The 17,550-nt window shown below is 45.0% G+C and overlaps 1 protein-coding gene and 1 long non-coding RNA gene across 10 annotated transcripts in view; one reads left to right on the forward strand and one right to left on the reverse strand.

The window, feature by feature from the left end:
* Positions 1-13,219, reverse strand: part of LOC138745475 (uncharacterized) — a 69,575-nt gene extending 56,356 nt beyond the window's left edge. For 3 of the 6 annotated variants that reach the window (XR_011346295.1, XR_011346296.1, XR_011346294.1), the window contains exons 1-2: positions 13,175-13,219; positions 10,485-10,606 (exon numbers count right to left, since the gene is read on the reverse strand). This is a non-coding gene — a long non-coding RNA (uncharacterized lncRNA). Of the gene's footprint in view, positions 1-4,178; positions 4,276-5,014; positions 5,244-10,484; positions 10,607-13,174 lie in introns of those variants that run through there. The other 3 variants (XR_011346297.1, XR_011346299.1, XR_011346298.1) reach the window with 3 other exon arrangements.
* Positions 12,964-17,550, forward strand: part of LOC138745470 (tetraspanin-3-like) — a 437,564-nt gene continuing 432,977 nt past the window's right edge. For 3 of the 4 annotated variants that reach the window (XM_069902530.1, XM_069902529.1, XM_069902532.1), the window contains exon 1: positions 12,964-13,159. In XM_069902530.1, the coding sequence (XP_069758631.1) occupies positions 13,097-13,159 (63 nt within the window). In that variant the 5' untranslated portion in view covers positions 12,964-13,096. The remainder of the gene's footprint in view (positions 13,160-17,550) is intronic. The other variant, XM_069902533.1, reaches the window with a different exon arrangement.

Genomic DNA, 17,550 nt, shown 5'->3' on the forward strand with positions numbered 1-17,550 from the left:
GCATCACTGCCTGGTACGGAGGCGCCAACTCTCAGGACAAGAATAAACCCCAGAGGGTTGTTAACACAGCCTGCAACATCACAGGCACTAGACTTCACTTCATCGAGGACATCTATATTAAGAAAGCAGCCTCTTTCCTCAAAGACCCTCACCACCCAGGCCAGGCCCTCTTCACTCTGCTACCATCGGGGAAAAGGGAGCCTAAAGATGAGCACTCAGCGGCATAAGGACGGCTTCTTCCCCTCTGCCACCAGATTCCTGAATGATCGATGAACCATAGACACGGCCTGACTTTTCGTGGACTATGAATCTTATTTTATTTTTATAGTAGTTTTTGTAAGATAGTTACACGTTTGCCCCGTGTCGCCTGCTGAAAAACACTCATTTTCTTGACTTGTTCATGACAATAAATTCTCATTCTGAAAGAGACACTGATGTAGAATTAAATGTTTGAGGATTAGAAGGAAAAAAATGAATTTACATTGTGTGAAACAAACTAAAGGAATCTTGTATTTACTGAATATACTCATGTAATCATTGATGCTGTGTAATAGTTGACTCCCCCCCCCCCCCTTTTATGGCTCTGAACACCTGCCCAACCGAGCTTCTGACGGCCCAACTGTGGATCCTCGCCCTGGCTGCTCACCCGCCGGCGCTCCCGATGCCCTGATCGCAATCCCTCGCCCCAAACACCCGAACTCTCAATACCCTGACCACAGATTCTCTCCTAGGCCCTGGCAGCCTGCATATCCGAGCCCCCAATACCCCGAGCATGGATTCACCATTTGGTTCCGGCCATCCTAGCTTCCTTGAACGACGCAAGAACTCACCACAGTCAAAAGTTTAACCTGTGTAAAAGTCGATCCCTCCCCAAATTTGACCCCCCAAAAATTGCTCGAAAAAAATCCAACGATTGAGTATTGTAAGGTAAAAACATCATGAGTTGGGACCGGAGAAGGAGTCACCCAGTACTAAGGAGTAACAGGATGCAGGTGTGACCTTGTACACTCAAGATAAGTGTGGCAATAACAAGATGATGTGCAGCAGACTAACAGAGAAGGGTAGCAACAGCTTATTCATTGGACAATGTAATGGTATGATAATTTACTAAGTGCGTGTCCTGGGGTATAAAAAAAACACCACTTGCTGATATCGTTAGAATGCGCCTTCTCCAACTAACACTGTTAGTTGCAAGTGTTACAATCCAGTAATAAAGAACCTTGATTTCGACTCAGCCTGGTGTCTGACTCACTCATTCTCGAACAAAGCAGACCTAACAATTGTGGTCTAACAAGACCTAACAATACAGTATAGAACTTCAGGTGCTTCAATTCAAAGCTCTTAAAATGTGGTCAGGCACTGCTGCAATATGGGAGTTGCACGAGATACATTAGCCCACTGAAATCTCATCAAACAGCAATGAGCAAACAGTTGACGACATTCAATAACAAGTAACTTGATAACCTGAAGTTGGCTGCATCACGGTCTGAAATGGGAACACCAATACCACTGAGCAGAAAACCATGCAAAAGCCCAGGATATTACAGGCAAAACCCTCACCACTATCGAGAACATCTACAGGGGATTCTGCCAATGGAGAGTAGCAGCAATCATCAAGGATCCACACCACCCAGCACACACTCTAGTCTAGGTGCCACAAGACTTGCATCACCAGGTTCAGGAAATTTGCAACACCCCTCCACCATCAGACTCCTCAACAGCAAACTCAATCAGGGACTCAATTAAGGACTCTGTATTGCAGTTTGTTTACATTTCTTTATTTGTTTACATGTATACATTGAGTACAGTTTTATTTGCATTACCAATAAGTAGTAATTTTGCCTCACCCGCAGGAAAAAGAATCTCAGGGTTGTATGTGATGTTATATCTGTACTCTGACAATAAATCTGAAGTATTGGCAAGGACACCAAAATAAACTCCCCTGCTCTTCTTCCAATGGTACATCACTGTTTGAGGGAAAGCAGGGGCTCAGTTTAATATGGCATTAAAAAGATGGTACCTCTGACATTAAAGCACTTCTGCGTTGCTGGATCAAGCAGGATTGTGGGCTCAAATTTTCTGACAATAGTCTCTCACCAAAGTAGAGAGTGTGTTAACATGCAAGACTCAGCAAAGTATGCAACGATCACCCACTACAGAGGGTAAAGTGTGGGGAAAAAATAACCAGGGGAAGAATTAGCCGTTGATTCCAAAAGAGTGAATTCATTAGAGAAAAACAGCAAGAATTTGTGAAAGACCAACTAACTCGATAAAAGTTTTGTGATAGATTGCCAAAAAAAATTAGATGAGTAAACTGTGATTGATGTGGCAAATGGATTTCCAAAGGCCATCGCCTTCCCAAGATCGTGTTCTATGGCGAGCTCTCCACTGGCCACCGAGACAGAGGTGCACCAAAGAGGTACAAGGACTGCCTAAAGAAATCTCTTGGTGCCTGCCACATTGATCACCGCCAGTGGGCTGATCTCGCCTCAAACCGTGCATCTTGGCCCCTCACAGTTCGGCGGGCAGCAACCTCCTTTGAAGAAGACCGCAGAGCCCACCTCACTGACAAAGGAGGAAAAACCCAACACCCAACCCCAACCCACCAATTTTCCCCCGCAACCGTGCCTGCCTGTCCCGCATCGGACTTGTCAGCCACCATCGAGCCTGCAGCTGATGTGGACGTTTACCCCTCCATAAATCTTCGTCCGCGAAGCCAAGCCAAAGAATCTTCTGTATTTATTATATTTCTCCATTGACTTCAATGTATATTTTGTGAATTGAGCCAAAGCGAATGTGCTGCCTCAATCCAGACCTCGTGTGTGTGTGTGTGTGTGTGTGTGTGTGTGTGTGTGTGTGTGTGTGTGTGTGTGTGTGTGTGCCCGGTATGTTTTGAATGGAGGGAGGAAAACCAACCTCGGTCCCGGTCGCTGGCCCCGTAAAGGCGTTGCGATAACCGCTACGCCCTCCATGCCGCACTGTTCTCCATTTTTATTTATTAAAAATATCTGCAGTTATTTGTCGTGACTTGAATAGTCCCTAACGATTTCAACTTCTCTTGACTACCAAGAAACTAAAAGGCATTGTCTCCAATTCTCATCATTCACGAAGAGGATGCTTTATTGTGACAAACTGCCGAAGATCAAAGCAATTGCCTTGGCTCATCTTCCTCAGACACTTCTCTTTCCTGTGTTGGCAGCTGATCCTTCACGTATTCCTTTCATGGTGTTGCTACATCTTGCAGCAAAACTTGAAAGTTCAGAGAACTGTTTCAAGAAGTTTTTTTTTTAAACTCCTTGCATTTTTCATTTCAATTTTGAGACAAAGGTTTGAAACAGCTGGAATTCTCCCAAAAGTACTGTGGGACTAATAATTAATTAATTTCAAGGGTACAACTCAAACAGAATGCCGAATTAGACCATGAAATATGATAGTTGCAATACACAGAGCATTTAACATATTCAAAGAGCTTAATACTTCCATAAATTATTACATAAAAGAACATTGGATTTGCTCTGTTCCAACCACTCCACCACCCTATTTGCTCCACACTGCTGCACTGGCTACTTGTTGTGAATGCATGCCCTCCGCTGGTGTTTTTCCAGCGATGAATTGTCCCACAGGTTAATGCAGAAAGGCTGTCTATGAAGGCCTGCTGGGTCATTCAGCACTGAGAGGTATTAGCTGAGACCTGCAGCCTAGCCAGCACTGTGATAAATAAAGGCAGATTTCTATGGGTGTACCATGGAGAGCATTCTGTCTGGTTGCATCGCAGCCCGGTACGGAGGTGCCAATGCACAGGACAGGAACAGGCTACAGAGAGTTGTGAGTTCGGCCGGCGCCATCACCAGCATCACTCCATCGAGGACATCTACAAGAGGTGGTGTTTCAAGAAAGCAGTCTCTATCATCAAGGACCCTCACCACCTCGACATACACGATCTCACTTCCTCTTCTTTTGAACTAATTCATTTATTTACATTTTTTTCTGCTGGAAAACAGTGAATTTTGGGACAAATGCCATGACTATAAATTCTGATCATTGAAAATACTTTTTAATTTGCCTTAAAGCGAAGGATTTTTATTTATGCCTTGCAGGTGGTTGAAGATTATAGGGAAATGAGTTTTTCCCTAACAGGTGCTGAGAGCCAGATCTACTAATGCAACCTTCGTACTTACTGTATGTACAGTATTTGGTCCACTTGACGTTTTGCCCATTGATGATCTCTAGAATGTTGATGATAGCATCTCATCCATGAATCTTCGTCCGCGAAGCCAAGCCAAAGAAAAGATCCATGAACAGGTGATTAGATTGTCTCTTCCTGGAGAGACTCAGTGAGTGACACTGTTATGGCTCAAACATCTATGTCTGAACATTCACAAGATCAAGGAACAGAAGTCTGTTCCGTGACTCTACACCAAGATGAACTATGCTCACACCTCGTTCCAATTTCCAGCCTCGCACTTAAAAATGGCCCAGAAATGCTGGAGGAACACAGCCAATCTTGCAGCATCCATAGGAGGCTGAGGAAGAAGGGCTCAGGCCTGAAATGTCAGTAATATATCTTTACCACCTGTGGATGCTGCGAGACAAGCTAAGTTCCTCCAGTATTTCTGTGTGTTTTTACTACAATCACAGCATCTGCAGACTTTTCTGTTTCACATCGCCTACTTGCCTGTCAACTAATTTATGTGCAACATGATCCCACAGGCATTGTTAATAAATATTAGATGATAGAAAAAAGTTCAGGTAAAGGTTCCATTATTGTCATGTAATACTGCATTTAGAATGTAACATACATGGAATTCTTTTGTCTACCGTTAGGAAGATAGAGAGTCGGCACTTTGTCCAGTACTCCTCACAGACACCTACAGCACCTGGTGTTCCGAGGCAGTCTCCCCTCCAAGTACTGACCAGGACTGAGCCTGCTTCGCTTCTGAGATCAATCTCAGACATATTCAGGCTATTAGGTGCTGTAAGCATGTTAAGCAAACCCTGGTATGTTTGGACTCACCTGGAAATTAAGAATAACTGCAGATGTAAATCTGAAATTAATATAGAAAATGCTTGAATCACCAAGCAAGAAAGGCAGCATCTGTAGAAAGATTAAAAATTAACATTTTAGTTCCAGGAGACTTTGTTGGAATGGGTCTGATGAATGGTCCTGGAAATGTTAACTGTTCTTTTTGCAGTGGTGCTACCTGATCCCCTGAGCCTTTCCAGCATTTTCCATTTCTATTTTCCACACCAATGTACAGTAAATTCACTATTAGCCAGAATTCAAGTAACCGGCCAAAAGAAAAATTGAGGAAATAAATAAATTAATAAACATTAACATGAATAATAATTTAAATAAAATTGTAAAAATAAATGTTCTCTGAAGATTGGTGGAGCAAATATTCAGCCAGGGGAGTGACTTGGTCGGGCTTTACTCTTAGCAGCTGTTTGAATAAAATGGCGTCTTCCAGGATGAAGAGCTGGTTGATGCCGCTCACAAGAGTCTTTATCTTAATTCATTTATTAGTAAGGCTTTATCTGTAAACTTGGTGGGGGTGGGGGTTAATTATCTATAAGGTTATTGGTCATTTCTCAGACGGCTCCTTAGAGGGGGAGGAACCTGCAGATGCAGCGACAGTTAAATGTTTTCAAAGAACGTGACTCAAAATAAAGTAAAATTCTTTAACGATTATATATTCATGAAGTGAAGTTTGTTCAGTGTAAGTACAGTACAGTATTTTTGACTTTAAACTATTTATTTTTAATGCTGCTGTATTAGTTAGGCTGGTGTATTAGTGAGTCTCAAGCAACAGGAAAATTTGCATATCCAGCATCTACCAATCTCCATATACCGGGGGTTTTACTGAGTAAACCTGGAGTGGGGATTAAACCCTCAGCCTTGTTACAGGAGTGTGACCTCTACAACATGCTGGGATGGATAACTTTCATCAAAAGCTTTATGTTCCTGTTAGGTTAAAAGGAGGGGCAAAAGGTTTGAGAGAGCCGTGGTTTTCAAGGAATATTGGAAACTTGGTTCGAAGAAAAAGGGAGGCGTACATTAGATATAAGAAGCATGGAGTTAAGGAGATGTTTGAAAGATACATTGAATGTAAGAGGAATCTTAAGAGAGGAATTAGGAAAGCTAAAAGAAGGTACGAGAAAACTATGGCAAGCAGGGTGAAAACTAATCCAAAAGAGTTCTACAAATATGTTAAGGGTAAGAGGAAAGCTAGAGACAAAATTGGTCCCTTAGAAAATCAGAGTGGAAAACTGTGTGTGGAACCTAGAGAAATGGGGGAGATATTGAACAGTTTCTTTTCTTCGGTATTCACTAAGGAGAAGGATATTGGGAGATGTGGGATAAAAAAAGCAAATTGGGTAAATATGGGGAATATAGAGATTACAAAAGGTGTACTTTTAAGGCTTTTGAAGAATATAAAGGTGGATAAGTCTCCGGGACCAGACAGGATCTTCCCCAGGACATTGAGAGAAGTGAAGGAGGAAATAGCAGAGGCTCTGGCGGTAATTTTTCAAATGTCATTAGATATGGGGATAGTGCCGGAGGATTGGCGCATTGCGCATGTGGTTCTGTTATTTAAAAAGGGTTCAAGGAGGAAGCCTGGCAACTATCGGCCTGTAAGTTTGACGTCTGTGGTAGGTAAATTAATGGAGAAAATTCTTAGAGATAGTACTTATAAACATCTGGATAGACAGGGTCTGATCAGGAGCACTCAACATGGATTTGTGGGAGGAAGGTCATGTTTGACCAATCTGATTGAATTTTTTGAAGAGGTGACTAGGAATGTGGATGAGGGTAGCACAGTGGATGTTGTCTATATGGACTTCAGTAAGGCCTTCGATAAGGTACCACATGGAAGGTTAGTTAGGAAGGTGCAGTCTTTAGGTATAAATTTTAAGATAGTCAAATGGATTGAACATTGGCTGAAAGGGAGAGGCCAGAGAGTGGTAGTGGATAATTGTCTGTCAGGTTGGAGGCCGGTGACCAGTGGTGTGCCTCAAGGATCTGTATTGGGCCCATTGTTGTTCGTTATATACATTAATGATCTAGATGATGGGGTGGTGAATTGGATTAGTAAATATGCAGACGATACTAAGATAGGTAGAATAGTGGATAATGAAGAAGGTTTTCAAGGATTGCAGAGGGATTTGGGCTGCTTAGAAAAGTGGGCTGAAAAATGGCAGATGGAATTTAATGCTGATAAGTGTGAGGTGCTTCATTTTGGTAAGAAGAATCAGAATAGGACATATGTGGTAAATGGGAGAGCATTGAGGAATACAGAAGAGCAGAAAGATTTAGGAGTAACGGTACATCGTTCCCTGAAGGTAGAAACTCACGTGAATAGGGTGGTGAAGAAGGCTTTTAGTATGCTGGCCTTTATCAATCATTGCATGGAATATAGGAGTTGGGAGGTGATGTTGAGATTGTATAAGACGTTGGTGCGGCCTAATTTGGAGTTCTGTGTGCAGTTCTGGTCGCCTAGTTATAGGAAGGATATAAACAGAGTGGAGAGAGTGCAGAGAAGGTTGACCAGAATGTTGCCTGGGTTTAAGCATCTGGAGTATAGGGAGAGATGGGACAGATTAGGTCTTTATTCTTTGGAGCGTAGAAGGTTGAGAGGGGATTTGATAGAAGTATTTAAGATTATGAAAGGGATAGACAGAATGGATGTGGATAGACTATTTCCGTTAAGAGGAGGAAAGTTTAAAACAAGAGGACATGAGTTAAGAATTAAGGGGCAGAGGTTTAGAGGTAACATGAGGGGGAACTTCTTTACTCAGAGAGTGGTAGCTGTGTGGAATGATCTTCCGGGAGAAATAGTGGCGGCGGGGTCAATTGTATTATTTAAGAAAAGGTTGGACAGGTATATGGATGAGAAGAAGATGGAGGGTTATGGGCATTGTGCAGGGAGGTGGGACTAGAAAGGGGTGTTTGGTTCGGTGCGGACTAGAAGGGCCTAATGGCCTGTTTCCGTGCTGTAATTGTTATGTTATGTTATGTTATTATCTGTAAGTAGTATCATATTATACATTACAGGCTTTATCTGCAAAATCAGTGCACAGCTTCATAAAGAAGCCATCAAGTCAATCAAAAGTTGACACAGCAATAGTTTTATAATTTATCACTGTACTCCATTAATATACCACATTTAAAATTATAACATAGACATTTTGGTGGACATAAATCAGGAAATCCAAACTCCCCTGTCTACATTACAAGTCTCTGCATCAATAACCCTCAACCAGGACTTCCTCCAACCTCTCACAAAAACAATGGAACTGATTAAAGTGCATGGACACTATACCAATTGCTTATTTGATTCGGGGGTCAACTGACAGTTTTATCCACCCAGACTTGGCCCACCGTTGCAGACTGGCTATTCCCCCCACTGCACAGAGAATTTTATTGGCGACCAGATCGCTCTCGACTGGGGTAAATGGGTGCTGCGTGGCGACCCTGAAAGTCCAGGGCATCACGTTCACAGACTTCAAACTATTCGTCCTTCCCTAATTGTGCGCCCCTGCTCTGCTGGGACTGGATTTTCAGTGCCAGTTTCAAACCATTTCCCTGCACTTTGGGGGGCCTCACGCTTCGCTCTCGGTCTGTAACCACTCCAACTCGGGAACCTCCTGCCAGCGGAGGGCCCAGGTAGTGGTTGTTAAAAACGGGGAGAAGCCGCGGATGGTGGTTGACTACAGCCAGACAATCAACTGCTTCACGCTCCTGGATGCGTACCCCCTTCCACGGATCACGAATGTGGTGAATCAGATCGCCCAATACCGTGTATTTTCCACCATTGACTTACGTTCGGCCTATCATCAGCTCCCGATCCGCCAAGAAGACCGACCTTTCACGGCCTTCGAAGTGAATGGGTGGCTGTATCAATTCCTCAGGGTACCCTTTGGGGTCACAAAAGGTGTCGCGGTCTTCCAGCGGGAAATGGACCGGATGGTGGACCAGAACGGGCTGACTGCTACTTTCCAGTATCTGGACAATGTCACCATCTGCGGCCATGCCACGGAGGATCACGATGTCAACCTTGAGAAATTTTTTCAGACTGCAACTTGGCTGCACTTGACCTACAATTTAGACAAATGTGTCTTCCGGATCACTCGGCTCACAATTCTGGGTTGTGTGGTGGAGAACGGGGTGGTCATGCCAGACCCTGACTGCATGCGTCCCCTCATGGACTTTCCCCCACCCCGCCACCCCCCCCCCACACCCAGAAGGCACTCAGACGCTGCCTGGGCTTTTTCTCCTACTATGGCCAATGGGTTCCACTCTATGCCGACAAGGTACGGCCACTCATCAAGACCACCCCCTTCCCCCTGTCAACCGAAGCCAGAGCGGCCTTCGACCCCATCAAATCGGACATCGCCACTGCAAAGCTGCATGCCATCGATGAGTCCATTCTGTTCCAAGTCGAAAGCGATGCGTCTGACTTTGCACTGTCAGCCACTTTGAACCAGGCCAGCCGGCCGGTAGCCTTCTTCTCCAGAACCCACCAGGGACCTGAGAGCCGACACTCCTCTGTCGAGAAGGAGGCCTAGGTCATAGTCGAAGCAGTACGTCGTTGGAGACACTACCTCACTGGCAGGCGCTTTACGCTGCTGACCGACCAACGCGCGATCTCCTTCATGTTTAGCAATACCCAGCGAGGTAAGATCAAGAATGACAAAATCACCAGGTGGAAAATCGAGCTCTCCACCTTTAATTATGACATACTGTATCGGCCAAGTCAACTCAACGACCCGCCAGATGCGCTCTCCAGGGGGACTTGTGCCAACATACACCTGGACAGGCTGCAGAAACTCCACGAGGAGCTCTGTCATCCAGGGGTCATGAGGTTCGCGCACTTTGTCAAAGCTCGCAACCTGCCCTACACGGTCGAGGAGATTCACTCCATGACCCGAGCCTGCCCGGTGTGCACTGAGTGCAAGCCCCACTTCTGTCCGGAGAACACCCATGTCATCAAAGCCACCCGCCCCTTTGAGCGTTTCAGCGTGGACTTCAAGGGGCCCCTACCGTTGACTAACCGTAACACCTACATCCTTACGGCCATCGACGAGTACTCCCGTTTCCCGTTCGCTGTGCCCTGCTCGGACATGACCGCCTCCTCAGTTATAGAGGCCCTGCATAGCATCTTCGGGTACCCCAGTTACATCCACAGTGACAGGGGGTCCTCGTTTATGAGCGCAGAGCTGTGGCAGTACCTTCTGGAGCGTGGTATTACTTCAAGCAGGACCACCAGCTATAACCCTCGTGGTAATGGGTAAGTTGAAACAGATAATGCCGTCTGGAAAGCGGTTACGCTTGCTCTCCGGTCCAAAGGTCTCCCCAACTCTCAATGGCAGGATGTGCTCACTAGTGCCCTACACTCCATCTGCTCCCTCCTATGCACCGCGACCAATGCCACCCCCCATGAAAGGATGTTCTCTTTCCCGAGGAAATCCGAGTCGGGTATGACCATGGCTCACGGTTCCCGGTCCAGTCCTTTTACGACGCCACGTCCAATATTCTAAGAACGACCCCTTGGTTGACCAAGTGACTCTGCTCCATGCGAACCCGCATTATGCCTACGTTGAGTACCTAGACGGACGGGAGGACACAGTCTCAGTAAGGGACCTGGCCCAAGTCGGATCAGGTGCAGCTGTGCCTTTAACCCAACCTCCCCCTATTCCTTCTCCCTCATGTCATGTGCTTGAACAGAGGGACCAGCACCACCCCACCAGCTCAGGACAGACTGTCGACAACGCCATTGCGAATTGAGCGAAGCAGTGGCCGCACCCTATGGGCCTGCCAGCAACACGACTCCGGCGACTCAAATCACGGCACCACGGCGGTTATGTCGGATGGTCAGGTCCCCTGACCGGTACAGCCCCTAACCTCCATCCACCCTGGGGTCGGTTCTCAAAGAAGGGGTGAATATGATAGTACAGATTCTATCACCAATGTGTATATGTACAGATGGTCGTGTAGGATGACTGTGATTGGCTGAGAGCATAGCCACGCCTACTGGCAGGCCTTAAAGGATGGCTCCTAGCCAGACCAGGTCATTCTGGACTGGTCGACCTACTTGTGATACGCTCCAGTCTTTTAGTTAATAAAAGCCTTGGTTTAGATCAACAAGTCTTTGGTTCTTTCGACGTGCCCTACAAAGTATTCAGTTTTGGTCACTTCATTATAGGAAGGACGCGGAAACTAATGGAGGGCATGCAGAGGAAATTTATCAGGATGTTGCCTGGATTGGAAAATAAGTCCTATGAGGAAAGGTTAGCAGAGCTGGGACATTTCTCTTTGGAGCATGGAAAGATGAGAGGAGACTTAATAGAGGTCTACAAGATTCTGAGAAGCATAGATAAGGTGGACAGCCAGTGCCTTTTTCCCAGGACAGGAATAGGACATCTGCACAAAGTGAAGGGAGGGGTTCAGGGGAGACAACAGGGTTAAGATTTTTTTTAAAAGAGAGTTATGGGTGCCTGAAATGCCTTGCCAGGGATGGTGGTGGAGACTGAAACATTAGGGGCATTTCAGAGATTCTTAGACAGGCTCATGGATGAACATGGGTCATGAGGTAGAAAGGGTTTAGTATTTTTGTTTTGGGAGGAATATATATGTCGGCACAATATTGAAGTCTGAAGGGCTGTCTGTGCAGAAACATTTTATGTTCTATGATTGTGGAATTCAGGAGAACGAAGGTCAACCATTCTTCGCAACACATCAACGGAAAAGAGATCCAGGAGGATCAGAGCCAGCACCAGGTTGAGGAACAGCTTCTTCCCAGGGGCAGTGAGAACGCTGAACGACCAAAGGAACTGCTTATACTAACCACCTGAGACTCTCATATTCATGAAACAATATTTATTATTAATTTATAGATATGAATACTTGTCCTGAGGTGCTGTAACAGAACCATTAGCCATTAGCTCCTTACAGGCTTAAAACGTTGTGTTAATGGTGGGAGGGTCTATGCTCAAAAATTGGCAACAGCCATGAAGAGTTGCAGACTCCAGGGCAGCAGGGGACAGGAAAACAGGGAGAACACCCCTGTTTGAGAAGGAGAAGCAGACCACGGCGGGCAACAAGTGAGGTGCTTTGCGGCAGGCTGTTGGTGACCCGAGGCAAGGTACCCACACAGGCTTGAAGATTCTGGCAAATGCGGTCAGGGTTGCGGTCTGCTGGAGACTGGCTGAAGAGGTACCATATATTGGAACTGGGTTGCAACCTTGTACAAGACATTGGTGAGGCCAAATTTGGAGTACTGTACAGGAAAGGTATCAGTAAGACTGGAAGAGTGCAGAGAAGATTCACTAGGATGTTGCTGAGACTTCAGGAACTGAATTACAGGATAAGATGGCACGGGACTTCCCCCCCACCCCCCCCCCCCCCCCCCCCCCACCCCCAGAGCTTAGAAGAATGAGGGGAGATTTAATAGGGGTATTTGAAATATGAAGTGTATGGACAGAGGAAATGTAGGTCGGCTTTTTTCCACTGAGGGTAGATGAGGACATGGGTTAAGGGTGGAAGTGGGGAACATCTTCACACAGAGAGCGGTGGGGGTGGGGAATGTCTTCGCACAGAGAGCGGTGGGGGTGGGGAATGTCTTTGCACGGAGAGGGTGGGGGTGGGGAACGTCTTTGCACAGAGAGGGGTGGGAGTGGGGAACGTCTTTGCAGAGAGGGGTGGGGGTGGGGAACGAGCTGGCAGCTGAAGTGGTGAATGCAGGCTCAGTTTTAACATTTAAGAAAAATGTGCATGGATGGGAGGGGTCTGGGGGCAGGGCAGTAGAAGAAGGGCTGAAGGGCCTGTTCGTTCCTGTGCTGTCACGCTCTACGGTTCCATATGTGGGTGCTCAGCTTCGAGGAGCAGAGGGCGATCACATGACTTGAGCCGTCAATCACCAGCGGGTCGGGACGCGAACGATGACGTAAGGCCTCGGTGACGTCGCGATCACGTGGCACGCTGGGTCGTTCCCGCCTCCGGGTGCCGTCGTGGGCACTTGTCAGTGGTCGTGGCGAGCTTGAGAAGGAGGAGGCGGAGGGGGGGGTGGGCGTAACGACCTCGCGGGAGATTCCGAAGATGGGTCAATGCGGGATAACGTCGTCCAAAACCGTGCTGGTGTTTTTAAATCTCATCTTCTGGGTAAGTCGGACTTACCGTCCGCGAGCGCCATTGCGCTGTCACCATGGCCGCCTGCGAGTGCAACCGAACCTGATGAGCGGAAGTCGAACGGGTTGACGGACGTGGCGCTCGGAGGGCTGATTGGCTGGGCTCGCCCGTTGCTCGGCGACGGAGGGGGTGGGACTCCTCGGGGGGGAGGAAAGTTCGGTTGACTTGCAGCGCTGTGGTGCGGCAGCTGTGGCTGGTTGTCAGGCACTTGGCCCCACAGTGGAGCAGAAATGGAGAGAATCAGCTGCTCTTTTAAAAATCTTTGTCAATTTATATGTTAATTCTTGAGAAATATCAAGAATTCCCAGAAGTATCAGTGTCTTTCATCATTTTATTTCTCTTCATAACCAAATGGTTTATGAATTGTGTTAAGAAAATGATAACCTGTTTTATCTTGGGGGGGGGGGTTTGGGGAATGAGGGTGGGGGGGGGTTTGGGGGAATGAGGGTGGGGGGGTTTGGGGGAATGAGGGTGGGGGGGGTTTGGGGGAATGGGTGTGGGGGGGTTTGGGGGGGTGGGGGGGTTTGGGGGGGTGGGGGGGGTTTGGGGGGGTTTGGGGAGGTGAGGGGTGGGGGGGGATGGGGGGTGAGGGGGAAATACTTCCCAGCCACATTTTAAATGGGAGGAGAGCACATAAAGTCTTGACTCTTGCTAGCTCCATTTTAAACAATTCACATGCCAAGTTACTGGGTAATTCAGTATAGTGTCCCTTTGTATTCATGGCCTCAGGAGACTTCAGTAATGCAGAAAGACCCTTGAATGCAGATAAACCGTGGTTCGTATTTCCAGTCTAAAATGCCGTCAAGGTCGATGTTCAAGTTAGCATCGCTAATGAGTGGAACAAGTTAATAAAATTGTACAGTTTAACTGGTTTAAAACCTAGCGGAAGAGGTGCATGTGTGCCAATTTGCATGCATTTGCCACGAATCCTTGGCGTTGGATTGAATCTTGCAGACCATTTGTAGTTTAGCTTAAAATCAGAACACCACCAATGCTATAAAATGGATAAAAATAAACTTGTGTAAATATTGAGAACCGAGAAGAGAGAGAAAAACCAATGAATATCTTAAGTTGATTAATTTTCCGTGTTATAATTTGCTGAAATACAGCTCTGTGGTCAGTTACATGGATCAGATTTGGTATGCCAAGGCTTTAAAAAAAAACACACCAAAATGCTGGAGGAACTCAGCTGGCCTTTCAGTGCTCATAAAAGACAAAGATGGACCTACTTGGTAGGTGGAAGGGTAATTTGCTCAAAACAGATTAATGAACACAGGTTGGATAAGGATGTCATCTAAAATGTAGACCCAGTACTTGCAGGTGTGAAATTTCAAAGATTAGTGGAAATTTGGAAGTGCTTTTACTTTAATGAAGTTTCGTCACCCGGATATATTAAGGATCTTGGGTGTACAGATGGTGATGTGGAGTTAGTTCACTGATCAGCCCATGAATGGAAGTTGTAAAAGATGAGGGAGTGGAGTACAAGATAAAGTCTTGTTGAAGTGGTGCAGGAATTTAGAGTGAGGTAATTTAGTTCACTGTACAGATTTGATCTTTATACCTGAAAACTGATAATTGGGCTTTGGATTTTGTGCAGTATAGATACACAAGACTGATTCATGTGAAGAATGATCAAGGAAGTTTGACCTTTGATCAGAGGAATTGGGGAAAAAATACTGATTTCATTGAGGCTTGCAAAATTTTGAAAGGGATTGATGAAAGTAGATGCTAAAATGCTGGTTCCTTTCAATGGAAAGTCCAGGAGTAAAGGCTGTTGTGTTGGGACTATAATGAAAAGAATTTCTTAAAATAGTGGGGTGTGAATGTTTGCATATCCCTGTCCCAAAGGGTTGAGTGCTCAGTCTTCTGAAGGAAGCTGAGGATGTGAAAATCAGGTTTGAAAATGGTTGACGCATAGGGTCAGAAGTGATTGTTGAATGGCAGAAAAAGGTTCAAAGTTAACTGGAAGTAAAACATGAAAGGCTGCAAACACTGTGGTTGAAGTACAAACACAATTCTGGAGAAACTCAGCTGGTTAGTGTAGCAAAGATCAATATACAGCAAAGATCAAAGTGACCTGGCATGCTTTTAGTTGTGTTCTTGTGTTCTTAGAAAGCTTGTGCTAAGTGATCAAATCCTGCCAAGTAACTACTGCTACTAATGTGTTTTAAGAACTGCATTCTTGATTTGAAACATGGGATTATAAGATTTGAAAGTATGGCATGGAGAACTATAGAAATACTATCTTTCATTATTCCTGTTTCTGAAATATTGAAAATTCAGATCTCTTGGCTGAAAAGCTAATCTTGCAGTGGTCTTTGTATCTAATTGTTTTGTGCACATATTTAAAAATATAGTGAAAGTATGCATATTTAGAGCTAGTACTGTAACAATAACCTCAATTCCCAAATCTATTGATGAATTTGGGTCATATGGTTAAATGGCATTGATCTTGGAAAATGTTTGGTTTAACTATCTTTGAACATAAGAGGTGTACATGACATCAAAAGGGGATAAATGTTCACTATGCTCTTCATCATCAAGTAGATAAGTTTGGCTGAAACTTTTATAACCCTTTGGACTCCATGTCCTGTTTTTCAGGGACTATCAACAAGATATGCTCCATGTCCCTGCTTTTTTGAGATTGCTTTTCTACCCAACCACTAGCTGATTCATACCAGTGTTGGTTCTGTGGTTTATCCATGGGCCCAGTACATAGTATATATTCTAAAAGGTTAAAAATGGGAGGAGTCCAAAAGGTTAATAGAGGCCTGTAATTTTAAAAAAAAGCAAGAACCATGGGTGACACGGTTAGCGTAGCGATAAGTTCAATGCTTTTACAGCGCCAGCGATTGAGACTGGGGTTCAAATCCCGTGTTGTCTGAAAGGCGTGTGTACGTTCTCCCTGTGTCTGCATGGGTTTTTCCCGGGAGCTCCAGTTCCCTCCCACCATTCAAAATGTACCGAGGGTTGTAGGTCAATTATATGGTATTGGGCAACACAGGTTCGAGGGCCGAAAGGGCCTGTTACCGTGCTGTTTATCTAAAATATTTTTTAAAAATTAAAACATTTTTGATAGCGTGTCCCAGTTTTCAGGGACTATCAAGAAGAACATACACTCCATGTCCCTGTTTTTCAGGACTGGTTTTATACCCAACCACCAGCTGGTTCATACTGTAGTTTACCCATAGACCCAGTCTGGCGTATATTATGAAAGGTTAAAAATGGCTGGAATCCAAAGGGTTAAAATGATGGAACATTTGAGCAGTACAGAACAGGAAATGGCTCTTTGACCCCCATTGTCTGTACCTACTATATGATTCTAAATTGGACTAATCTGTCTGCGCATGATGTGCATTCCTAAATCTCCTCCATTCCTTGCATGTTTGAGTGCCATTCTAAAGGTCTCTTAACATTCTTTGCTCCTTTAAACTCCCCTACCTCAACCTTAAATATATGGTCTCTTGTATTTGACCATTCCACCTTGGAAAGAAAATCTACGATTATCTATACTTTCTGTTGCCTCATGCAATTTTTATAAACTTGTGCTGGGTCTCTCCTCGGCCTCTAATGCTCCAGACGAAACAATTCAAGTTTATCCAGCTTCTCCTCTCATTTAATGTTCTCTAATCCAAGCAACATCCTGATAAACCTCTTCTGTGACCAATCCAAAGCCTTTGCATTCAATATTCCAAATGTGCCTTAACCAAAGTTTTGAACAGCCGCAAAATAACTTTGCAACTTTTTATTACTTTGACTAACCATGCTGTACATCTTTACCATTTTATCTTCTTGTGTTGCTACTTTTGGGAAGCTTTGAACTTGCAGTCCGCAGTCCCTTTGTGCTTCCATGGAAGCACAAACTATGGGGAGTCCTGTTGCCCAGTTCATACAGTGTGCTCTCGAGGATATAGGACCTCCCAAAGTGCAACACCCCACACTTGCCCAGATTAAACACCATCAGCCATTTCTCCACAAATAACTCTTAATTTCTATTCTGCTGTATCCTTTGACATCAACGCCACCAACATTTGTATTACCCGCAAACTTATTACCGATCCCTCCTGCCTTTTTGTCCAAATAACTTATTATAGAGGTCTCAGCATTGTTCCCTGCAGAGAACCACTCGTCCCCGATCTTCAGAAAAAACCCTCCACCATTATCTTGTCTTTTATGGCCAAGCAAATTTGGAATCCAATCTCCCAATCTTGTGCGTCTGGATCAGCCTACCATGAGGAGTTTTGTGAAATGTCTAGCTATTTATATGAAACAAATGAGAAATGATTATTTGTGGAATTAAGTCCCTTGAAACAACTGTTCAATATACCCACTTATTACAATGGTAAAAAATTGAATTTTGTTGC

This window comes from Narcine bancroftii, chromosome 11 (assembly GCF_036971445.1).
Source record: "Narcine bancroftii isolate sNarBan1 chromosome 11, sNarBan1.hap1, whole genome shotgun sequence".
Taxonomy (NCBI): domain Eukaryota; kingdom Metazoa; phylum Chordata; class Chondrichthyes; order Torpediniformes; family Narcinidae; genus Narcine; species Narcine bancroftii.